The 27,330-nt window shown below is 33.9% G+C and overlaps 1 protein-coding gene across 1 annotated transcript in view; it reads right to left on the bottom strand.

Annotated features, from left to right (window-relative positions):
• Positions 1-1,590: 1,590 nt before the first annotated feature.
• The window catches only part of LOC149550690 (DNA-directed RNA polymerase 1B, mitochondrial-like), a 63,032-nt gene continuing 37,292 nt past the window's right edge, over positions 1,591-27,330 (bottom strand). Inside the window, exons 11-19 of the mRNA XM_089786253.1 lie at positions 18,672-18,742; positions 17,572-17,656; positions 17,195-17,344; positions 16,908-16,982; positions 4,151-4,240; positions 4,000-4,047; positions 2,827-2,941; positions 2,625-2,728; positions 1,591-2,485 (exon numbers count right to left, since the gene is read on the bottom strand). Of these exons, the coding sequence (XP_089642379.1) occupies positions 2,375-2,485; positions 2,625-2,728; positions 2,827-2,941; positions 4,000-4,047; positions 4,151-4,240; positions 16,908-16,982; positions 17,195-17,344; positions 17,572-17,656; positions 18,672-18,742 (849 nt within the window). The 3' untranslated portion in view covers positions 1,591-2,374. The remainder of the gene's footprint in view (positions 2,486-2,624; positions 2,729-2,826; positions 2,942-3,999; positions 4,048-4,150; positions 4,241-16,907; positions 16,983-17,194; positions 17,345-17,571; positions 17,657-18,671; positions 18,743-27,330) is intronic.

Genomic DNA, 27,330 nt, shown 5'->3' with positions numbered 1-27,330 from the left:
CATAGCTACCATTCCATCCTCATCCTCCTCCTTATTCATCTCATCTCAATACCAATATCAACAACACTAACCTGATACATATACTAAGACTTAGTGTGCCTCCTTCAATTCCCACTCTTTCGCATTTTGGGTGTTCTGCAACTTTGTTAGATGGGAAGGCGGTGGCTTCTGAGCAGAGAAAAATACAAGACAAAGTGCAATAGACAAGGAAGAAGGGTGGGTATGACATCTAGACTTTCTACGTCTGGCTGCTAAGACAAGAACATAGTTGTTTGGAACTCAATCATTACGCAAATCTCTTTTAAATTCCATTTAAAGTCTAATACCACACATGTTGTCACATTCATACAAATTCTCTACCTTCCACATATCACCAATCATCTGATTTTTATTTTTAATAATATAAGAACAAAGGATAAATAAAACAAGTGTAATGTCATATGTGGAAAAGTGGTACATCCTAGTATCTTCTAGTCTTTTCATTTTTTCCGATGAAGATTAAGAATTCTACTTTATTGCCAATACATATTTTATGTTCAACTTTTATTTTTCTAAGTTTTGAAAAATATTTTCTTTTAATTTCTATTTTTTTTAACATTTTAAAGGTTTATATTAATAAAATGATTAATTATATAAAACTTAAGATTAATAAATTAATAAACATAACATATGAATAATTCTTCATATATTTATAAATTTATTAATAAACTATAAATATAATAATTAAATAATTTTAATGTAAAACAAATTAAACTTTTAATAGTAAATATAAAGATAATAATATTCTTAAATAAATATGATATGTAAATATATATTCAATAATACTTAGAGAAGATCAAATAATCTACATTCTAACCCTTATAATAAAGTAAATATAATAGAAGAGTGATAAGAAATTATAATAAAAAATGAAGTTATAGAATATATTTTTAAAATTCATTTCTTGTCGAAGAAATACAATATATGCTTTTAGTACTAAGAAAAAATGGCCATTCTTTCATGGTTTCTTTACAGTAACTTTTTTTCGAATATTTGGTGTTTAAAAATTTTTTAAACATATTCTCTCACTAGAAAAACTTGAATCATTTTAATTACTTAAAAGTTGGGTTCTAAATCATGTCGCCAGATAAGTTTATCTTTTTCTTATTACAATAGACAGGAATTCTTAGTCCCACAGAGCTCTTGTTTTTAAACGTTTCCACTCCACTCTATCATAAACATTTATCATGAGCCACCTAAACTTCAAATTAAAAGTCTTCATATAATCTTAGAGCGATATTAAATCCAAATCTTGTACTTATACGTGATGCCATTTGATAACGAGACACTTCTTTATGTGCACGATTTCATATTTCATCTTTTCAATTGAAACTACCAAATAATAGACTTCAAACCTTTCAGGATTTTATTTCGTTGGAGTCTCACAGAGATGAATTTGTCACATTCTTTAACGTTTGTAATTTTTATTTTGGATCTATTTACTATCTATTGTACATTTGTTGTAAATTGTAGCGGCATGAGATAACTCTGGTGGAGTTATACAAGTTCATTAGCACATTACGCAAATCTATAGATTTCTGAAACCCAACAAAAATAAGAACAAAAGATTCGATTCAGTTGAGTCTTTACCCTCCCAATATTACCATGATAGAAAACAATAGTTTCGTTGTTCTCTAGATAAAAATTGTTACCATCTTCCATCCGTCTTCTTACGTTTGCCGGCTTGCCGCAGCTTCACATTATCAAGCAATGTCATTCGGCATGTCCTCAATATTCATGTCAACTTCTCGAAACTGGCCCCAGTTTAGTATTCTGTAAAGTAAGACTTTGAAGGCTTTTTAAGCCCTTCGCAATTCAAATCATTTGCGAAATGACTTGTAATTAAAATAGATAATGTTACAATATAGATTCTGACTTCAACCGATGTACAAATTGCAGACAATTCCTCCGAAGTATTACTTGCAAAAAGCAATTGAAAATGCTTCCAGAGAAAATATAATCAACTCTATTATTGGTGCTTGTATATCAGTCATATCAACTGCATTGGTACCTTCAATTTACAAGAGAAAAAAGCCTCTGCAATGGAAAGACTTGATAACAATGAATCTTCGAAAATCTGATTCAACCTCTATTATACTCTCTAAAATAGAAATCGAGCACAAGTTCTCCATAGGAAGCCTGCCTTTGGACAACGGAATTTCATGCTTTGAGCATAAGTGGCAGCAAATTTATTACTCCACTGTTCTGTCACAATTACAACTATCTGCCACCATGAAAAAAAGAAATGACATATCATCAAAGAAACCAATATTACAAGGTGAATCTCCATGTCAATGAGTAACTGATTGCAGAGAGACCGAACTGCCATGGTCAATTAATTGAAGAAATAAGGTGAGTTTAAGACTTCTCTTAAATCAAAATCACTTCGATCTGGTAATGGAGGAAAGCCCAAATCAGGAAAACTGGTCTCAAAACTTCCCAAGAGCTGCACATTGATTCAACACAATTGTCATTACCCTCATGCCTATAAATTGAATTTCACATGATAAATATGCAAAAAATAATCTTTGACCATCTTGAATAAATAACAGCAACTGTGATTCTTATGCAAGTTTGGAATTTACATTTTCAAGTATAGGTTTACTGTACAATTCAACGAAGTTCTCCCTGAGTATTCGGTTCATTTTGTCCACATCACATGCATGTGTCCAATATGAATCATGTACTCCTGTGCACAAAATATTGAAAATCCAAACAAGATTCATTGCATGCAACATTTTTTATATTCAAGGTATATTTCCCTATCAATCATGCAAACAAAATTACCTGCAAAAGTCAAGCCTGCCTCACTGCAGGCAATAGCTGTCATCATCATATGAGAACCATCAAGTGAATGCACGAAGTTTGGAGGGAAGGCTGATTTTTGCCGATTGATCATCACCTGAAAAGAAACCAGTAAGGGTAAAATGTTAAATTTCAGCATGCATGATTCAAGCAATCTGAATAACACATGCCCTTCACCTTGAGAAAGAAAAAGAAAAATCTAAGGGCACATCCAGCCTTTCATGCACTAGGATAAAAACTGACTAATGAAAGTTGCATGATCAACAAACACACGGTGTGCATAATATCCTTAAACTCTTGGTGCAATGGAGCTTGCATGTAAATGCTGTTCATACAGACACCAATGAGTAAACATGTTTCTCATATCAATTTGTGCACATCAATATATGGATAACACCATAGAAACACCATTTTCCAATTTCAAACAAAATTGAACATAGAATTGAATGATACTTCTTCCACAAGGGACTAAAAGTGTCCGAAGGATAGGAAATCCATCAGAGAAGTAAAAATGTTGTTCAACACTGGTATAAATACGTTCAGAAAATTTCTGAGCATTGAAAAGAACAGCCGATCTTCATATATCACTAGTGTCTTCTAAAGAATGTGACCTTTCAAAGAGTAAGCAAACAAAAAACCCTATTATAGATGGGTATTGCCTATTGAGATAATTAAACAAAAAGTATTCTAGTGTTAACTAATTGACAAGGTTGCACTCTTTTTGACAAACACGTGTATCTCTGTTGTCTCACAAAACCAACACCTACCCCACATGCATAACACACACTAGCCATTTTTCAATCTTAATTATTCAATCAGGCCAATTTCTAGAACTATTTGATACAGAGCCATGATTCTTCCATAATCTGGTGCACATTAAATATGATAACTGCTGTCTTTTCTGGCAACAATTTTTTAGTTCTAAGAGAGATACACAAAAAAACAATTGATGTCCAACCTATAATAGCCTACCAGCTATTCAACCATCTCTTACTCTACAGTGATTAAAAATCAACTATCTCTTCGATATTTTAATTTTTAAAGTTGTAAGATCACTTTACTCACTACAGGGCAATTGTTTAATATACACTTACACTGCAGTACAAATTCATTCACTTTCAGAAGTTTACCCAATTAAGCTCAAGGATTACTTACATTATCACTTTCTTTCTGTACCACCAGGGTTTGAAGGGATGTCCTGACCTGTACAGATAATCATGCCAAATATTAGCTAATGATTTTTCCTCATACAAGTTTATTTACAACTACATTAAATTTAATTATTGTACAAATTACTTTCACATACAAGATGTCTTGCAGGTTTCCTGTAAGGTTGTACAACTGGTAATCCAAGTGGTGTGGTCCACTTTACTGTTTCATTTGCAGCTGCGATTACCTGCATGCCTATACAAGGTTATTCTTGCTGACAGAAGATGTTAAAGCACAAAAAAATAAGTTAAAAAATGTTACTAAAACACTAAAAGTCATCCAAAATAACGACCATAAAATATCTTCCCAGGACATCACAATGTTCATTTGCTTTGATGATGATTGATGGGGATGCTGACCCTCCTCAAACTTATGTATCAAATATTGAACTTATTGTGTGTGTTGCAAGTGGATACCTCACACTTTTACCCTTTAATTTGGACCCGCTTTGACCCATTTGTACAAACAATAGTGCAAGTAGCATGTTTCTAATTAAGTGTTGGCAATTAATCAAAGTCTTCACTGAACCTGGATCAACACATCATCCCAAAGATCTAGATCCAGTTTTCAATTTCCCCTTTCCTGACTTGGGTCTAATTGACACAACAGCTATAGATTTGACTTAAACTCTCAAATTCAAATTTAATTATGATCCTACAACCCTTTTTAAACCCCACATTACGTTCCACCTTGGGTATGAAATGCTCAACATTGAATCTGAGGGTGTTATATAAAAATGATAAACCCTAAATTTAATTTAAAGAGAAAAGAAATTATCTTACAACATCATGATTTATCATCTCATCAATATTATAGTCACATTTGCATTGATAAGGGCAAATCAGGAATCTTTGGCTGCTTGAGTTGTCTTTAAAATTGCCAAAACCATTAAATCAACTCAAAGGCTTAATTTTGGCAAAAGGAGACGCTTGTTGCCTCCCATGCCTAGCTGAACAAACTCTATCTGTCTTTACTGTTAACATCATATTCAAATATCTGAGGTAGCCGCAAATTCTGAAAAAATGAAGTCACAAATACAAACCCACAAAAAAGGTTCAAATTTGTTGATGTTAGGATTAAATCCACAGCTACAAGAATGACCCATAGCAAATTATGGAAAATTTTAACTTCTGTTGTGAGTTGTTAAACATAGATCTGATATTTAAATGAATGGAAAATTACAGAATATCATCTAAAAACATTCTTCAAGTCCCAATCCTAAGTACCTTGATCATGTTTGTAAAGTTCATGCTTATTTATGAACATGATTATTTAATGAATAATTTGCTCAAAACTTTAATTTAACCTGGATCCGTAGGGCGGTTTTTTTCCCTTATTACATATAACTAAATACTTTAAATTAAAAATATATATATGTCAAAATTTTCTTTTTATCATGACACATTAGTGCTAGCCAACAACCTCAAGAACATCTCCTTTGGATAGCTAATGAAATATCAATGATGCCAAACCCCGCCAATATAGATGCACAGCAAAAGATCCTTGCAAATCAATTTTATCAAATTTCCACATTCCGTTTGTGTTCAATAGTAGATACTCATTTTGATTGGGTGTGAATTTTTGGCATCAACATTTCAGAGCGCACTTTGTGATCCATAATCAAGATGTGCCAGTAGATGAGATGTTTCCAACATAATTTAACCCGTCCAAGAAATGGTGACAATCTGGAAACTCGGAAACTTTCAGAAACCCATTCCATGGCAGTGGCTATACTGTAAAATTATTTAAATAATAAGCGGAAAGAGTTTCTGGATTAGATTGTGTTGAATATTTTTGCATCAACATTTTGGATCACACTCCACGATCCATCGTGTGGATGAAAGATAGCATAAGAGAGCACAAGGATCACGGAATGTGTTCCAATGCCTTCATGCAAAAATATTCAACACTATCCAATATATAGACTCTTGCAATCACAAGGCTAACACGAAACGTAAATCATCCAAGTAGTTGTTTTATGACACTTACCACATTATGGGCCATTTACTAAACAAAGTTTCCTAAAATCTAAATAATAGGAGCACATAAGCGTTTTTCGCACTAGGAATGCAATTCACTCCACCATGCAGTCCCTTGAAGCCAAAAAATAAAATAAACACATCTCCAAGTGTCTGTTGAAATCAATGCAGGGGGGTCGCAATTGAATACAATATGACTACAAAGGTCATCCTGTCATATAATGTCGCTAATGTATTAAATGGGAACAAATCACAAGAAACTATCAGAACAAATCACGAGTAGTATGCATATGGTATGGACCTAGAGATCATGCAGATGCAAAGTGCTCAAATCAAGAGGTCAACCTCAAGATAATAGATGTAGAAAAACATAATGAAGCATTGACAACTACCTAAAAGTGAGAAACAAAATCTATGCATCTACACCAACGTACAAAAAAGAAAGACTTCACGAAAACAGAGCTGATGTAAAGCACGCTATAGTTCACAACTATTGCCACTCAAACATTAAAGCAAGTACAATAATAAATCAATTGTATTCTAATGAAATTATTGCAAGGCAAAGACTTCAAACATGTGTAACACAAGGGCTCGCAACCCCTCCCAAACCTCAAAACCCCCATGCACCTGGGTGGGGACATCCTTAGGGACTCAGTGTTCCCAAGTCCCCCCACCATCACCTCCATGTCCCCATCTTGTTGTCAGGGGTTCCTGCAAGCAAAAAATTGCAGTTGTAGCACTTGTGATAGAAAGGGGGTTTACAAACTACCGTAAAGGTCATTGCTTACACACACACACACACACTACATATGCATATCTATGAATGAATTTACATGATTTTGTACTTGGGTTGATATCACACTCCTCAGTGTAGTCATCTTTACGATATTTTTGATATACATGTAATTTTGCTATGTTCAAGTATTAAATATTATACTATATTAATTCTTATACTATTATACATCATTCATAACTAGCATTTTAAGTACAATATTTATAGTATATAGCACACCCCTATAAGCCCTTTTTCCTCCATCCTAGAAACTCATCCTGATGTCCCCTAATGCCCATGTAGTATTCTCAGACTTTAAAATGTTATATCTGATATTGTATCTGGAAGGAATAAGCCAGTGCATGCTGGCACACATTTAGAAGTTGCAGATAATGGAGACCCCATAAACAGACCTCCATTGTTGGGAGACCAAATCTTTTGTTATTGATAGTTAACATGTCAAAAAAAAAACAATGGTGCACAAAAGATCCTTTAAAGGAATCTCACTAACACAATTATTGAAGGTGTGTTTGGTGTGATGTAATTTCAAAACACAATGAGAATTCTAGGTCAGTCGACCACTTGGCTCCAAATGTTCAATTATTGGGTATAAATCGACATGGAATTAATGTACTAGCAATTGTTGTTGGGAAATAATAATAAAGGTTATTATGAAGTCATTAATGTTGTTATTAATATTGTTAATGTTGTCAGTGTAACGAAAGGATAGGCAGTTACGGATTGTGACGGTTCACCTTATACCCTTCGAGTCTATACATGTACTTCTCGCAGATGGAATATCGTATCATAGGACAGTAGTAGTAGTTATTGTTATGTCACATTGTTGTCATACATTTGAAACTTCAAACAATTTATGAATTAATGCAAAAGCATTTGGTGTACTCTAGCATAGCCTGTTCTTTTATATTTTATATTGTTATCATATGCATTAAGCCTGTTACCCACAGGGGGCAAATAACAACTTTAATGGTCTAGAAGGTACTTACTGGAACTCACACATTTTTATTAAAATTTGTGGTCATTCACAACAATATAATTCACTATTATGTTGATGTTAGTTTGTACCAAATGAAACTAACCACAACTAGAAAAAGAACACTCTCTATTGAAAGCAAGGGTAGAAAATATATAGTTAATTTGAAAAATCAAGCAAAGGGTGAGGAAGTGGAAATCAATAGAAATAATAATTTATTTTTTTTCCAAGGAGGTTGGATATAATCTCAGATTTTGTTTTGATGAATTCATTTTGAGCAATTGTGCTTGTACTTCTTCAACAAATAATAAACAATTGAACTACGAGGATGTGGGTTACAGGTGGGCCACTCTTGGTTTTTAGCCTTTAGGTTATCTAACAATGGGAGAATTTGGATTGCAATATATAATCTCATACAAAGGTTACTACAATGTCTGGGGAATCAACAATTTCAGCAAGTTGGTCTTGAGGCAAAGGAAATATCCATGGCGAAGAATGGGAGAACATGAACAAATCCCTCGAGTGTTATTTTAATTCATGCAAATATTATTGTTGGGACAGTGTCAAGTACTTATCAAGGCATTGGGCACAAGATTCATCTGTAACATCCCCTTTTCCCGGGCCTTAGTGATCTGAATCGTTTTGTCAATTCAGAGGGCAATACTGAAAGAAAGAAATAGTGGTATTGTAAACACATAACAAGCCATATGAAAGCTTCTATTCATTCATGATACTAAAAAAATTTATGTACAATTATGGAGAATCTCGTAGTGAGATGTATGCCTGAGATTCAAATCAATTTTTGGACAAACTCATGGATGAGCTATATGTCCAAGTTCATAAATGTTGGGCTATCCCGTGAATGAGATGTATGCCCATGAACTCCATAAGAGGTGGGCAATCCCATGGATGAGATGTATACCCACAAACTCCATATACAAGATCTGGTAAAAATTGGCAATCTCAACAAATGAGATGTATCTCCATATCCTTCTAATCTTAGATTCAAATTGAAACCCTTTAAACATCTTCAAGGAAGCTGAAAAGTTATTGAATTTACATTCCAATTAGAAGCTGAATGGACAACTAAAAATTGAAAGCTCATTGAAGTTGATTAAGTATTAACTAAAAACTCATTTTTTAAAATGTCAAATCATTTCTGATCAATTAGCTAACAACTTAGCATATCATTGAAATAAAGTTACTACTTCACATTCATGAAGCAGTTATAACAGTTATTTTACATGTTCATACGAAAGAGATTAATGTTACAATCAGTTTAACTTAAATATCATAACTAACAATTGAAGGCATAATTAAATTGAGGATTTTGAGTTTGCAAAACCCTAAATTTTGAAACTGAAATCCGCCTAGGGTAACATCTGCAAAACCCAGGTTAGTCCACATATACGACTTAGGGCACAAAGAGTTATACCACTATATCATAATAACCAATACCATTTAGGGTAACAAAACCATTGCAACATTCTCTTTTTCCCATTGCTAATTATGACAATTAAATGTAAATAAAAGATACGTTTATATTCATATTCACATGAATGAAGGATTGTTACAACAACCATTAAGTAAGCCTATCTCATGCATGCCATTACATTTCATGTTCATTTGAAAATCAATATTTTTAACTTTTAACTAATTTGCTATTGCATTGAAAAAGGAAACTGATTTCTAAGCATTGAAGAGAATAACTGATTAAACGATATTAACTATCTAACATATCTTCAACTTGAGATTACAAATATCATAAAAGTAAATAGCTGTTACCTGAAGATATTTGAATGCAGATTGTATTTATGCAAACCTTGGCATCTAGTGGAGAGGAGAAGCATTACCAAGGGCTTAACCTCCCAACCATAGACCCTTAAGTATCCCCACACAATCTCTACCAAGAAAGGCCCTCCCTACCTTGGGATTTGGCCTAGGACACCACTGTCCAGCCACTGAGAATCCTAGTGTTAGAATGTCTACCCATCGTTTGGCTTGGCAACAAGACATAATATAGTGGACTACCATGAGCTGACTTAGTTATTTAGATTTTGAGTATTGTTACTGATTTGTGTTTTACTTTTTCATGCAAGGATATTCCCATTCACAGCTTTCATCTCGATAGGCTAGTCCTCATGGATGAACTTCTAGGTGGTTCTTAAGTGATATTTGGTTTATGGAATATAAACATTGTCATCTTATCATGCCCAATCTAGCCAATGGCATTACAAAGAGATTATGATTCCCTTCAGATTAATTCACATATCAAGGGTATATTAGCAATACCTCTATATGAGTTGGCACTCTCTAACAGCGAACATATGCACAATTATACTTGAAATATTATTATAGATATGATCTTTCATTAGCAAGATAACTACTATTGATATCAATTGAATAGAAAGAATATACGCAAGTTGGATCATTTCATCATGGGACTCAAGAAATAAAGAAAATAATGAAGCCCTCTTTAATAGGCAAATTAGGTAATTCAAGAGTATGACTTCTAAAAGATAAAGATAATTCAGATTAAAAGTGCATGACATAAGAACGATATAGCTCGATCTGAGAATACAATTAATCAATGTTGAGTGCGTCGACTTTACCACGCAAGTCCGATCTTGTGTCTACGTCTAGTATAGAGATGTTGGATAACCGGTCACTACTTGGGTTCTCAAAATAATTGTTGTATATTACCACATTCTAGCTTGGAAAGAGCAGAAGCTATGGAAGTAAAATGATTCAAAGCAAAAGCAGAAAATGATACCCAGAAGTGCTGACCAAAATGGTAAGAGGCAAATATATAAATAAATCTATCGCTGAGGTGGGCGTAGAAATGTCAAAAATGCCCCTTGAGTGCATGCTCAGTTACGTAAAAGATTCTAAGGTGGCAAAGGGTTCCTCAAGGCCATTGGTTCAAAAAATAATTGAATTCCATAGGTTCAAATATTTGAAAAGAACATTTGAGATATATAAGCCAATGAGAAAGATAGGAAGTCGCTCAAAATAAATCAAATAGGCCCTCTATGCCATGGAACAATAATAATGATAAAGGTTCTCCCTCCAAATGATTTAAAATATATATCAACATCGTGGTACCTATGCCATCTCTATTTGTATGTACACATATACATACATGTGCGTAAATTGAATCTTTTATTTCTTTTTGTGCCATTATATTTGATTTATGCACATATATATACACGTATGTGCAAGTAGAAGTATCTTGATATCATGGTGTCGATATATAAAGCATAACAGGAGGCTCCACAATAATCTCAAATAGAAAGGTAGCAACTAGTCTCGTTAATTTAATGCTTAATGTTTTCCTTTAATTGATTAAGTGTTATAAATTGATTGGATAGCTCATGGTTGTCCAAAGTATACTCTTGCTTTCCTAGCCGTTCACTCTTAACCATGGTGGTTTAGGACTCATACCTATTTCCCCAATGATAGGTGGTGCCCCAGTGCCCAAATCCTTCTTTGGCAATGCTTCTCCCCCCTTCGCCACGTTACTGCAAGAAGGAATTCTCCACAATAATATCATGTTCCTCAAATCATAATTTCTATAACAAGTTATTGTTCATAAAGCATCATTACAGCTAACTACCATTTCACTTCCTATGAATGAGTAACCAACTTTCCAAGATTTCAAGATAATAATATAATAACATCATAACGGTTAACCATCTTACCATTTCACCTGATAACTAATTTTACCCATCAATTGACTTCACATGAAAACCCAATGGCTGTATTAGCAATTTTTAAATTAGGTAAAACTTGGAATGTAACATCATCGTATTGCTACTTATACTAGTTATGTTATAGCTCAACTGCCAAAACCTGACATTTTCTTTTGATGTCATGGATATCATAGTCCATTAGTTTTGTGTACCTAAGATACTTGAAAGTATTTATATATTCAAAAGTGTTGTTTCCTTCAACTTAAACTTTGTACTTATTTGTGTAATGTATAGTTGTGTAGATCATCAATTTGATTAATGGAAGAGCACATCCCCTATATGTAGTATGGGGAACTTTGCAGGGTTGGGAAGGGAAAAGCAACAAAGGAAATGCCTACCTCCTACCCTCCTTAGACAAATAGATAATTGTTCCACCACCAATTCGCACCATACCTCTCCTCATTCCTCCCACTATACCTCTCCTCATTCCTCCCACTTTGTGGCTAGTAAAATAATGATATAATGTTTGTAATGATCATCTTTAGTGAGTTCAGTTTTATTAGTTGGTTTCTATTTTGTATTCAGTTGACAGTTGTTTTGTTTAGAAAGGCTGTCTTGTATTTTTCAATTTAAGGTGACTTTTGACTCCACAGTTTTACATCAAACTATCAAGTTCTATAACAAGGGACCACAGGGCCTGCTTGCATTGATCTGTTTGGAAATTTCATTTATTCAATTCACAAAGTCTAGTCAAGTCCAACAATAGTAGCTCTTATGTATACACTCATACAATTATTAATGTATACACATATTTCATTGTATCCAATGTCATCTCAAAGGATTTCATTTCACATATGTAAAGAATATTGTACCCACATTTGTATCCTTATCAGTATCCATGATAGATAGGATTTCTTGTTACTAGAATTCCCCCTCTTGTTGACATTATTTGTCCCACACTAAAGGTTTCCTTCTATTCCTAAACTACAATCATGTTTTCTAGAAAAAACAATATATGAACTGATTATTGAAGCCTTGGTATTTTTGCTCCAGTTAGAAGCGCTCTTACTATTAGGCTAGCAATTACCACACTAGTTCAGTGAATGCAGCAGCTTTTAATGAACAACAACCATTTAAGAGTTATAATATCGATCAAAATGAAGCAAAAGAATAGTGTCGCGCAAATTGTAAAGAAATAAAGATCTTTGTTATGAAGAAATTCTATAAGAAAATGGGTTTGGAAGGTAAAAAAATTGTTACATCAGTGAGTTCAACCCCACATGCGATCAACTCCAAAAGGCATACATAGAGGCCAACATTTCTTGAAGAGCTAAAACCCTTATTGCATAGATCAAAACCAACTCATATCAACTCCAATGTGAGACAAGACATTGGAAGAGGCCAAAAGAGTCCTGGGAAGAGAGTTTGCATGTTTTGCAGTTTTGGGAAGATGGAAACCAAACAAAACTTTATTTTAGAATGTAATACATACTAGGTCAGCAATGTCAAATTTTTGGATATTATATCCAACATCTCTTGGTACAACTTATTTAGCCAAGAGAACATTGAGAAGTTATGTTACATTCCAATTTTTGACCTAATTTAAAATGTTAATATAGCCATTGAGGTTCACATGAAGTCAGTTGATAGTGAAATTTGTTATAATCCTATGAAATGGTAAGATGATTAGTTGTTATAATTTCATATGAAGATAACATGCTAGTTGATTATTTATCATGAATTCATGGAATTGAAAAGGCAGTTAGCCGTTATGATTAATAACTTGTTATGGTAATATGATTTAACTGTGGAGAATTTCCTTGTAGGGAGCACGTCAAAGGGGTAGAAGCATTGTCAGAAAAAAATTGGGCATGGGAGTATCACCATCACTGAGCAAATGGGTATGAATCATGAATCACCATGGAGGACCTGGCGACTACATAATAGGATACACGCATTAGACATGCATGAGCTATTTAATAAACATTTAAAATATTGACTTAGTTAATGCATACCTTTAATGGCTCTTGGTTGACTTTTCCACATCTTTTTAATACATTTATGTACATACACAGATATAAATTAAAGATGACATCATAGTATTATTTTATACAAGATTTTATCTATTTAATACATACATTTAAATGCATGTACAAGAAGATAAAATAAATCTTCCAAGATGAAACATGTATTTAAATATACATATTTATAAGGTATGACCTTGGATAAACATTTAATATGTGTCATCTTAATAAAATATATTTACGTGCAAGTAAATAAATATGTTTATATTATTCTTTTGATTTGTAACCTTTCAAATTCTTTTCCTTATCTATTCAATTCTTTACTTGAAACCAATTGAACACTTGGCATATTTATTTGGCGTCCAAGAGCCAAGTCTCTTCTTTTATGTTACGGCTTCTTGGAAGCCAAAGAGACTTCCGAATACCTCTTATATTATGGAGCCAAGTGAGTCAGAAGACAATATAACTCATCACCCGACTCACTTTCCATGCCATCCGACTTCTTTTTAGCACCCATCTTCATTCTATACTACGGATACCTCTACAGATATCATACAATATCCCTACAATTTACCATTGTTAATCATTGCATATTCCTTCCACGATTTGCTGTTGATAATTTACTGAAGATGTGATTGTTAATCACACTGGAAATTGCGCTTCTTCCATGAAGGATGGGGCTGACTGATAGCGTCCAGCAAGACACCATTCTATTTCCAAATTTTCCCAGGTTATGTGGTGTTCATATTCCAAGCATTGCAATATATTTTATTATCTGATATTGCTGCATTTCAATTTACTATAGCAATAAGATACAATCTTGTATCATGATGCAAATCATCTTGCTTAATATCATCAATTAGACATGGTTACCAGGAGACCCGTCTCCCCCCTAAAAGTCACGTCTCAGAGACCGAGACGCGTCTCAGAGACTTTTCGCATCTCCGGAGACCTCAAAAAAGTTTGGAGACTTCATGACGAAGTCTCCTGAAGTCTCCCCGTCTCCTAAACCAAAAAGTGAAGTCTCCCCGAAGTCTCCTGATAAAATATAAAAGTAAAATATAATATTAAACAATTTTATATATTTTAGCCCTCATTTTAATGTTTTTAATGCAAAAATTAAGACCACTAACAATTTAAATGATTAAATCATTTAAAATATTTTATTTAATAAATTAATAACTTTAAAAACATTAGAAACACTTTTTTAAAATTATTTTTATTCGACAATTTAACTGATTAAATCATTTAAAATATTTTGGGAGACTGATGATTTTACCTTGTGGAGTAGATTATAGTACCATCGACATACTAATACTAGATATATTTCTGTTTTTTGTTTATTGTACAAAGTGTTCATTTTTGTTTGCATATCGGCAATTCAGCATCAAACTATACTTTTTTGAATTTAAAATTTGAATATGTAATGATAATCTCAGCGATTATCAATCTGATATGATGGTGATCATATGCAATATTTGAAAAACAAATATGTCTATGAGATACAATATTGTGATCATGTGAGTTTTGAAATCTTTGACTCTATGAGTCTATTTTAATTTTTAATGTGACATTACTATTATTATTTACTTTAGTCTTACAGTATTACTATTTTCAAATTTTACAGTATTACTATTTTCAAATTTTGTATTTACTTTTAGTATTAGACTCTTTAAACTATTAAAAAAAAATTTTAAAAAATTTGTCGTCTCCAAGTACCCCCGTCTTCTATTTGAAAAATTGTCGTACCATTACCAGTACCAATACCGGAGACCTTGAAGTCTCCCCATCTCTCGGTGACCTTGCAATTAGACCTTCTCTAAGATAGAGTTGTTTATGATAAATAAAAGCCAAGTGTCTATCTATGACATGCTATCATTTTCAAATCTGCCACTGAAAGTCAGAATCAAATGATATTTACTCTGCAAGTCATAAAAATTACACTTCTCAGATCACAGATTGTGATAAGCCGGAAACATATAATATTCATATATCAATTGAAGATCAACAAACAGAGTCGATTGCCCTGAGATTCTTGCACCTAGGACTCACCGGCTATACAGCCATGGCAAAAGGTGAAGAGGTGAGAAAGGAATCTACAATAAAATGGATCAAAATCAGAGGTGACATAACAAAAGGAATCATTAAAAAGCTCGTGCATGATCATGTTTAATGTTTTCTCCTATTGTCAAGTCGAGTGGTGTGATTAGATATTAGGATGCTCAGTGGCTGACAAGGTGTTTCATGGTCTTTCTAGGTAAAGAAAGTGGGGGGGATAAGTTTAAGGTCCGTGGTTGGGTGGTTAAGCCCCTGACAATGTTTTCCCTCTCCACAAGATGTCAGGACGCTCATCAAATAAAGGTAAGTTGAGCATTCAAACATTTATTAGTAACAGGTATTTTTACTTTTATGACATTTAAACAAGTAGAAGATATGATGGATTAATTTATATTGTTGAATTCAGTTATCTCCTTGATGTAAGCAATCTTTCATGTCAATGTAATTGGTAATCAGTTAGATCGGATGATCTTCCAACTGAATATGGATATATCTATTGGATTGTTATTTCACTCTTTCATTTATAAGAATAATGATTATGAGCATATTTTTTAATCTTACGTTACTGCCATAGTTAGCAATAGGAAGAAAAGAAGTGATACAGCGGTACCTGACACCCTAAATGATACAGTGGTATATGATGCCCTAAATCCAAAGGTAATTGATGCCTTAATTGATACAGTGATATGTGATGCCCTACTTGATACAATGGTATGTGGTAGTAATTGTCATTTGATCCTAAGTGGTATTTGTGGACTAACCTGGGTGTTTGCAGAAGCATCCTTGATTGATTTCGGCTTCAAATTCCATGGTATGTAAATTTTAATTTCCATAGTAAATTCAGTAATGGTGTTTTCAATTTTTAGTCATGAAATTCTATTTCACTAATTGTAACCGTTAATCTCATTCACATGAACATAACTGATATAACTGTCTTCCTATGAAAATGAAGTAATAACTATATTTCTTTGATATTTTAGTTGTTAATTAAGACCCGGGAAAAGTGGTTGTTACAAGTTAGGTGGGCTCATTATCAGCTTGCACAAAAAAAAATCTGAATTTCTAAAGTTGGTTTAATTGGAAGGCTGTCCTATAGGCTGTGTTTAGCCTTGTGGATGTTAAAATTCATCTATCTAGCTAACAACATTTGTAGCATGATACTCGAACACCTGCCAATATTGAATTTTACCATGGAATATGGGTCAAACTAAAGCAAACTGAATCTCACTAAGAATTACGACAAGAACCATACCTGTAGAGATGTTTAGAATGCCTGCTAATATTGAATTTCACTATGAAATGCATGCAAGTCATGTTCTATAGAGAAGTAAATACCTTAGCACAGTCACCCAACCAGGTCATAATACACCGTGCACCATTAAACAAATCTCCCAATGCAGTAAGAGTTACCTGTCAGAATGAATCTTGAATGGTCAGACCTAAAACCCTGGGTTTAAAAATTCATCTCCAAACAGTTTTCACACACACACACACATTGTTGGGAGTTATACCAGATTCCTCAGCAATAAATCAAGCTACAAGAGAAGCCTATAAAAGCTCCGTGACGATGGAAATCAAATTTTGGCCCATTACAAAGGTTAACTGTTTTTTCTTATCCTTACTTTGGCAGCATAATTGCATGCATTGTAGAGTGCAATATCATCAGGAAATCCTCTTTCTTTCAACCTGTTTTTGATCTGATTGCGAGCCCCAATAAATGTCACTCCATAAACTGAAGTCATAACTGTTTGCTTAACTAATTTTCTGTCAACCTGTACAAATCAAGCAATTAGCTAACTGCCAAGAAACATTAACAGATATTGTATTGCTAGCCATTAACAAATCCTGTAAAATTTGTTGTCTGTTTAGCTAAAAGTAAACAAAAATTAGAAATGTAAAAATTCTGATGCACTGACATTTTTTAAAGATTAAAATTTCCAAAACGACAGAAATAAATGCAATAAGGAGCTATAAATGATAAGAAAAGCAAAGAACTAACCTGCCCGAGTAATAATCTGGCATTCATTGTATTCCGGTTTTTGTCAGGATTTCCTATAGCATCCTTTCGCATGATTTCATCCACCCTTACCCATTCCAAAATAAGCAAACAAATCAGGTCCAACGAGATGAAGTTTAATCAATAATCTGCAAAAGGATAAACTAGTAGAAGACTGCTTCAAGTAATACAGATTTCAAGAATGTGAGGGTGGGAGAAAGATAATGCCTGTTTGTTGAGAAACGGGTAAAGTTATATCAAAATATTTGGGAGAATGCCAGAGAAATAAAAGTTGGTTGGGAATCTTTTCAATTACTATGAGTACTATATCATCTATTAGAATGAAAAAGTGCACTTCAACCCTTCGAATCATAGTTACAAAACTTGCCCAAACTGAGATAATCCCAAGCCAAAGTAGTCAAAATGAGTCCATGAAACCCAGTACTAATAAGGAGAAAAAGGTTAAAAATTGTTTAGTCAAGAATCTCGTATCCTTGCAAATTAACCTATATTGAGTCCACTAAAGTGTCTATTCCCTTAGTGTTTGTGTAGCATCATTTCAGTTCTTGCATTAGCCTTTTCCCTTCTCAAGCAGCTCAGAATTCCTTTTCAAGGATCACCTTTTTGTGCCATTTTTCATTTTATCCCCGTGTTTTTTTCTCATCTCCAGTAGTTTTTATTGCAAATTGTCTAGATACTAGCCCCTAGCCTAAAAGTGTATCTAGCCTTGTTATAATAAGTTGTTAGAACAGCTACTTCATCTCAAAAAAACTATTTCATTCAAAACGTTGTTCTATTATATCCATTTGCAGCATCAAACTTGATTAGCACAAACATCCAGCATTCTTTCAACTTTACTGAAAGCAGGAAAAACAACAGAATTTAATACCAACTGAAAGTTGAAGCACAATGCATGGAAGAAAATAACAATAAAATCATATTTTATCATGCTACAAGTATAATATTTAACTAATGAAACCCTTAACTGTAGCTAGAATATCAACTCCCGAAAGGAAGCATCAACAAATTTGGCATTGGTGATGTTCCTTTATTCAACAATTAAATAACAATGTCTTGAGACATAGGTAACACTCATGGCATACCTTTCAGCAATACTACTATATACATCAGCAGGTTTGTCACCACTAATCAGATTGACTGCTTCTGCACCCAACTGAAAGAGCAAACAAAACCACAAGTAGAAAAATGAGTAAACAAAGCCATCTCAAAATCATGATTTGCAATATCAAACTTCACTAAATCTATGAAACATGGGCCTTTTCTCCACAGGCATTATCCAAAAGAGTATTCATTAAACAGCTTCTCGGTCAGAATAAACATTAAAATATATTGATGTCCACATTAAGTACATCCAGTTAAAATTCAGTTCATACAAAGGTGAAAAGTACTTAGGTTACAAACAGAAGCTGACACAAGGCACTAAATATAAAAATAATAAATTTTGAGATATAACCTTAATAACAATAACACTGAGCAATCTGAAAGGAAGAACAATAAGTCCGTGACTGAAGATTAATGATCCTACTACGGGAATATCTCATCAGTCACTCATTTGGTAAAGGTATCAGTAGGTTTGATCTGCTGAGTTTGTATATTACAAACAATAGAAATATTCATTTGATAAAAGAGATCAACCAAGAGATGATGTGCAGAGATTAAGAATCAAACGTAACAAATCTGGCAGATTTTGCCTATGAATAAATGGATGAATTAATACTACAAATAAAATAAGTGAAAAGAAAATACAAAAATTAATTTGATTCAACCCACGATATACAAAGCTACCGTGGGTTTGGTAACCTCAAATTACTCTGGAATCTGGTTAATAAACATTAAGTTGTCAGAACTTTGATGTGTCAATGGGGAAAGTAATTAATTACAACAACACTAGAATAAAGATAATTGCAAACTTGTAAACAAATGAATCAGGAATAAATAAAGATTCTGTATAAAAAATTTACTACATTGATATGATAGCTACATATGGCTATCTCTGAGAACTGCAATTAGTTTTTCTTTATTGGTTAACTATATAAGCGTTAAAGCAGGAATCTCTGAGAATAGAACTGAATCTAACATGCTACACTCCCAAGTCCCAGTCCTACATTACAAAATTCTCTGTATCTAATTTTTATACATTCACCTGCTAATTCCTCTATCACTATTTGTCACAGTAAGTGGACAACCCAAAAATATATCTCTAACTCTTATTTACTAAGAACTCCACTCCTTGGTAAATATTGAATATCTTAATAATCATTCGTCGTGATATTTCTTTCTGCAATAAAGAGGCCCCATTTGTGAGGAGGGGCATAAAAGAGATCAACCAAGAGATGATGTGCAGAGATTAAGAATCAAACGTAACAAATCTGGCAGATTTTGCCTTTGAATAAATGGATGAATTAATACTACAAATAAAATAAGTGAAAAGAAAATACAAAAATTAATTTGATTCAACCCACGATATACAAAGCTACCGTGGGTTTGGTAACCTCAAATTACTCTGGAATCTGGTTAATAAACACTAAGTTGTTGGAACTTTGATGTGTCAATGGGGAAAGTAATTAATTACAACAATACTAGAATAAAGATAATTGCAAACTTGTAAACAAATGAATCAGGAATAAATAAAGATTCTGTATAAAAAATTTACTACATTGATATGATAGCTACATATGGCTATCTCTGAGAACTGCAATTAGTTTTTCTTTATTGGTTAACTATATAAGCGTTAAAGCAGGAATCTCTGAGAATAGAACTGAATCTAACATGCTACACTCCCAAGTCCCAGTCCTACATTACAAAATTCTCTGTATCTAATTTTTATACATTCACCTGCTAATTCCTCTATCGCTATTTGTCACAGTAAGTGGACAATCCAAAAATATATCTGTAACTCTTATTTACTAAGAACTCCACTCCTCGGTAAATATTGAATATCTTAATAATCATTCATCGTGATATTTCTTTCTGCAATAAAGAGGCCCCATTTGTGAGGAGGAGCATGCTCGCCAAGAAGATTGGTGTAAGAAGCATCCGTATAGGCAAAAAAGCACCGCAAGCAACATGGCAATGTTGCTTCCATAAGTGATTCTGATGAAGATGAATTTTTTGTATGTTGCAAAGAATCAAGCTTCATCTTCTAATAAACTCGTATGGATGTTGATCCTTGAGCATCTAGACACATAATAAGAGAACAAAAGTGTTTCTACAGCCTCACCTCATCAACTTCACATTCTTAAGTTTCACTTAGTGATTGCATCCTATGAAGTGCAAGGCATTGGAGAATTTTCTTTACCACTCAAGATTATTAAGTGTCAACTTAAAACAGTTCCCATTCAAAAAGAACCTCTTATCGATAAGTCAATTACTAGAGCAAAATTTTATGGTTGAGTTGAAACAACATAATGGTGGAAAACTTTATCTCAATCAAGGCAAGATTCACAATGGTGAAGATGTTGTTTGTGAGCCTCAAGAACTGGCAAGATATTCAAATTGGTTTATGTCAATCATGAAGAAAATACCCTTGCAATAAGTTTGCCCAACACTCTTTGGCACAAATCACTTGCTTATATCAGTTTAGGCTACATTCTTGCCTTGAATTAAAAAGAAATGGTGCAAGAACTTCCCTCATGAAGAAAACAAAAGTTATCTGCTCCAAATATCTTGTCAAGAGGAACATCAAGCTCATTTTCCTCCAAGAATGACATTGGCTTTTGGTCCCGAAGCTTTAGCGCACATTGAATCTGTGTACCCACAATACCTAGACATAATCATGCCAAATATTTTGTAATTTTTGTGGAATACTATTCCAAAAAATTCCGGATTTGTAGCTGAACTTGCAAAAATCCAACCATTTGCGAAATCAAGGCATTAAAGCCCATGCAGAATGGCCATCTAGTTACTTCCTCAAGGCCATTTGCTCAAATGCGCAATTCACTAGTATAGAATTTTCATGCTACCTTCAACAACATCCGATTAAAATATAGTTGACCATTGAATCCATACCTCAACAAAATGGTATTGAAAGAGACATAATTGTACCATCGTGGAAATAGTACAATGTATGCTCAAGGATGCAAATCTAGCTCCTATATTCTAAGCTGTGATTCATGCAATTGTGTATTTGCTGAATTGGGCATCCAACAAAGTCCTTGAAAACATCAATCCTAAAGAATCATGGATTTGGGAAAGAATATCAGATTTCAACATGTGTGAATGTGAATGTGCAACCATCATATTTATTCTTGTGGTATCAAAGAGATTGGACAAAAAATCCTTAAATGCATTTTTCTTGGATACAATTGAAAGTCAAAAAGATATCAGCTTGTAGATCCAACTACAAAGAAGTACATAAGCAAGGATGTTATTGAAGATGAAAAAGATAACCCACCCCCTCCTCACCATAACTTATCAATTCCCAAACACCTCATCAATAATCTTGAAGTCGCCTTGGAGCAGAGTTGTGTGAAGAAGCATGAGAAGTGGCTTTTCTGTAAGTTTTCTGCAAGTTCTGATGACACAATACTGATATAAAACCTTCACCTTGCTGGAGATGATCGTTATATATTCAGGACAGAATATTTTGCATTCTGGAGTATGAGGTCTTGTACCCAACTAGTTCACCTAGTGGTTCCCATTCATATGGTTAACATAGGTCTGAAGGAATCTACCTATCTATTAATTGTCATGAGGTCTTAACTTGTGAAGTCTTTATTACCTAGGTCAATTCATAGTTGTCAAGTTAAAGGTGGTTGTTTCATAACATAGGAATAAGTCAGGTGTCACAATCTTGTCCAACCCTATCGCTTAAGCTTATCCTTATAAGCAAGGCATGATGCTATGTACATTTTATACAATCAATCAATCATTCAAAGATCCATAATGAAGCAAGACGTCCTTGTCATGTTCTCTCTTGTGGAAGGTCATTTTTGTTTTGTAGGTGAGCCTTAGGAGTGGGGAGTACACAAACTCCTATGTAATGTCCCCATCTTTGGGTTATGTTGCTCTGTAGTTGGTGTTGACTTTCCAAGATTGTGTCAACCTAATCAGAGTGGTAATCTAATGTTACCAATGACCTCAGATGGTTTAGCGGAGTTATATGACAAATTTAAGTTATTTCCAGCTTCCAAAAGGATTCCAAGATTCTTGGTGGGAGCGTCTATTTTTAGTAAATTCCCCTATAGGATCCAATTAACATCTTTCATTTTTGGTATCACTTCAGTGCCGTCAAATTTCAATTCTGATGCTCTTTGGCCATTGTCGCTAACTAGGTATGTACTGTTGAATTGTTTGTTATTTTTTAATAAAACAATTTCAATGATTTTTTACGAAGGTTTAACATATTAAATTTGGCCTCTTACTCTAAGATTTCTTCCAATAAACCCATGGACCTAACTTTTTGATCCTCCATATTGGTTTATTATTTTGATTAGGATTGAAGGGACCTAGCAAAATTGTCCATAATCTCAGTATTTGTTTTGCTACAAAATATCTCTTAATAATATGTGATTGAGTTTTATCATAAAATTAAGAATAAAAAAAGAAAACTAAATGATGGGAAGATTTAATAGGTTCTTTCGTCTTTCAATATTTATCATGTCCTTGCTTGGCTTGGTAGCTAATGTTGAGAAGCTTCTAAGAATGGTCAAGTTTTTTCTATGATCGAATGTGAAGAGTAACAGGATAAGAAGTATTATCAATTGAAAGTGCTGGCCTTTGGAAGAAACTGGGTGGATTGGGTTTATGAGATCTCAAGTTTCAAGGTTGAGCTGGCCTTGGATGGGCATTGAGCAATCAAGAATCCTAATAAGGCCCAAAAACCATCTGGCCTCAACAACAAGAAATCAATTTTGCAAAGTTTGATAAATCTGTTTTTTTTTTTGCGTTTAGGGAGTAAGGGACTTTTTAGTAATTTTAAATTAAATATCACTAGATTTTCCCAGGGATAGGGACACCTTTGTCAATTTCAAATTTATATAGCCGATATAGATTATATTATTATAATGATAAGCTTCTTGCCCTACCAAGAGTTGTTTTGCAAATGACTGGGAAACTAAAAATTCCAAGAGTTTGGAGATATATTTGGTAGTGGTTCTCTAGTTTAATGGGTAGAGCTTTGGGACAAACTCCTATTACCCATTAAAACCATAATACCACAATGTGAGTACCGACTATGGAGTTGGAATTGTATTTATGGTTAAATCAATTACATATAAGTTAGAAACTGGGATTTCTTTGTATGATATCATTCTGCCATCTTACTCTATATATGAAGCCCGTTCTATTGTGTTTGAGCTGATTGAGTAGATTATAATGGCCCAATCATAAAGTTTATGAATTATAATCAAATGGGATTTGGATTATGAAGTTTTAATAAAATGGTGTTCTGGATTTAAGTTTGTTGCAGAATGGTTAAATTGTTTAAGTATGATTGAAGAGATATAGTTGGCCTCTTATCAGTTGTTCTTTTATGAATATGAGAAGATGGTGTTTCAATATGCAGATTAACTCTTGTGTCCAACCTCCTTGAGTTGATGAATCCCTCAAGGAGTGTACCATAAGAGATCTCTCTGCATCATTTTTGGTATCAGATCATCGTCCCTCTGGTTGTTGACAGCCAAGACCATCGGATAGTTACAGTTAAGTTGGAATGTAAGAGTAAATAAAGTTCTTTCAGATTATGGCCATCTTGGGTTCAGTTCCTTTGCATTCTGTTTTTGGTAAGTTTTGAATCTGACTTAACAGTTCATTTCTACTTATTGGTTTTTCTCGGTTACTGGTTTTATATCATTAACCGATAGTAAAGATTCAATCTAAACTGTGATTCAGATTTCAAACTATCCAATTTGGTATTATCTCTTTTCTGAAATCATTATGCCGATTAATAAGAGGTTTTGGTTTGTTTATATGGAAACCATCAGCCCAAGAATCGGGCATTATTATTGTTTGTCATGGAATTTCAAACCGATCAAGCATCGGTCATGAAGTACACAGTTTCCTTTCTGTCTTAATTGGAATTTGATTGGTTATGAACCAAGTTACAGGCAGTTTTAATATTGATTCAATATTTTCATAAGCAAATATTGGCCATGCTGGTATCAGGATCTTACATGACTCTGTCTTATCATAATTTGACTGTGAAAATTGGATTCATGATTTGCACATGAAATAGATTCATTTTTTTATATGAATCTGATTTGGCATCTCTTCAGAGTAGTTATTGGTTGTGAAAAAGATGTCACCAATAATGAGCAAATGAATGTGGTAATTTGGTACCAGCTTTACATTTTCTTGGGTTTAAGTGCCATTATTGTACCATACCCATAAATTGGTTGTTAAACAAGTTAAAGATTGGCTTTATGGTATCGATTTTGGAGAAGCCATGATTTTTAGTTAAGACTAATTAAGATTGAGAGTAGTTTGGTACTGGATTATAAGTTATTATTGTCTTGTTTGAAAGAATATGTGATTTTGTATTATGTTCTCTCTTCTTGTCAGTATTATGACAGTAAAATAAAGATTTTGATTTGTTCTCAGTGTGCTTGCATTAAATTGGTATCAGAGCCAGAAGCTCTTGAGTGTGTGGGTAGACTGCTGAAAGAGGCAATCCACACCAGGACCTAGTTTCAAAGAGATTATGGTATTTGATTTTTGTTGGTGAAGTTTTTATGGTTGCAGGTGCTTATTCACTTGCTCCAAGAGGTGGACATAGAGGTCTACCAAAGGGCCATAGGAGATGGTCCAGTATGTTGCCAAAAGTCTTGGGGAGAGAAGCAAGAGAGGACTCCCAAGTGGGGCAATAGCGTCAGTGTGTGCGATGCAGCATTGGAGAGTGGACTTGACCTTGGAGGCAGCCAGCATAAACTCCAATAATAGAAGTCACAAGAAGATTGAATAAAAGTTTGAAAGCAGCAGAGGAATCAAAGATGAAGAGGCAAAGATAAAGACAAAGTGCAGCATGTTTTCTTGCAGGATATTCCAGTACATTTCCATGAGAAATAAAAATCTTTCAAGCCTAGGAGTATGGTGCAGGGGCACCAAGAGATTAATCAATTTAACAAGTCTAATGTTGTCTAATTGATCAATTAATACCCATGCCAATGTATTACAAAGCACAAAATTGCAACTTTGTATTACCTCTTCTGCGTCCTCTCCCAGCCATCTTCCCGCTCTGATACCAAATGATGCAGCACCAAGTATCAATACGCACTAATACATGATTAAAGATGAAAATAGATAAAAGCCACAGAAGAAACATGCATTTTTATGGAACTCACTAGAATAACAAGAAATTACCTTTTTGGCAGATTGTTACAAATTTCGAAAGTTGTAACAATCTGCCAAAAAGGCAATTTCTTGTCATTACCCACTAGAATAACAAGAAATTGCCTTTTTGGCAGATTGTTACAACTTTCGAAATTTGTAACAATCTGCCAAAAAGGTAATTTCTTGTTATTCTAGTGAGTTCCAAAAATCTGCATGTTTCTTCTGTGGCTTTTATCTATTTTCATCTTTAATCATGTATTAGTGCGTATCGATACTTGGTGCTGCATCATTTGATATCAGAGCGGGAAGATGGCAGGGAGAGGACACAGAAGAGGTAATACAAAGTCACAGAGGGACATGCAAACCCTTCAAAGGAAAGCTGCAGTAATTGCAGAACTTCTCGCTCATCAAGGGCTGAGACAAAGGGGAGATAGTTTAGACGAGGAAGCAAACAAGGAAGGAGAAGCTCACCAACAAGAAGGAGAAGCTCATCAACATGCAGAAAATGAAGAAGAAGGAATAAAAGGAAATGAACTTTATTTTGAAGAAAGACGATCAGAGCATTAGAGTCACACAATGGAAGTGTCAAGATTGAGGTACCTAATTATGCAGGAAGTCTTAAACCAGAGGAGTTAATAGATTGGTTGAATAGCATGGGAAAGTTCTCTGAATGGAAGCATATAGAAGATGGAAATAAGGTGAATTTTTCCTACACAAAGTTGAAAGGGCATGCAATGATCTGGTGGGATCACCAAAGAATGAGAGAACCCAAAAGGGAAAGCAGAAAATTAGGACATAAAAAAAGATGGAGAAGAAACTAAGAGGGAAATTCTTGCCTTCAGATATTATACACAAACCTTCTTTCGGAATTTTGAAAATTCAAGGCAAAATCTATCTACTGTAGAAGACTATATACAAATGAATTCTACAAGTTAAATTCGGGTAGATCCTAATGAAACTGATGAACAAATGGATGTGAGGTATGTTAATGGATTGAAGCTTTCTATTCAGGATGAGTTGAGCCTGCATCAAATCATTAGCACGAAGAGGCATAACAGCTTCCCTTGAAAGCAAAACACCTTTTCCAAAGAAATAAAGGAGCAAGGTAAGGTACATTGGCCCATCTCGTAGTGGTTCAAGTTACAGTCGAGGAGATTCATCACAAAGAATAGAAAAACAAGAAAAAAACCCGCCAGAATTCATCAAATCAACAAAGAGGGTGAGGGTTTCAGTGAGGTAGAGATTATGGTAATGGCAAACGATGGGAAGGTCAGAGAAGACCATTTACTTGTTTTAGATGTGGAGAAGAAGGCCATTGAGCTTTTAAGTGTTCTGATTATAGACTGCAAGATGGGAATCAAGGAAGAACACCTTAGGTGAACCTAGCCAAGCTAAGAATGAAGGAGCAGCAAATGAAGTGCATCCAAATGTTGGAGAAAGCCTCATAATAAGAAGGATGATGGTAATTCCAGC

This window comes from Cupressus sempervirens, chromosome 6 (genome assembly GCF_028749045.1).
Source record: "Cupressus sempervirens isolate cs-2001-9-10 chromosome 6, ASM2874904v1, whole genome shotgun sequence".
Taxonomy (NCBI): Eukaryota; Viridiplantae; Streptophyta; class Pinopsida; order Cupressales; family Cupressaceae; genus Cupressus; species Cupressus sempervirens.
The sequence above is the reverse complement of the archived record's forward strand: the minus strand, read 5'-3'. Positions and strand labels throughout refer to the sequence as shown.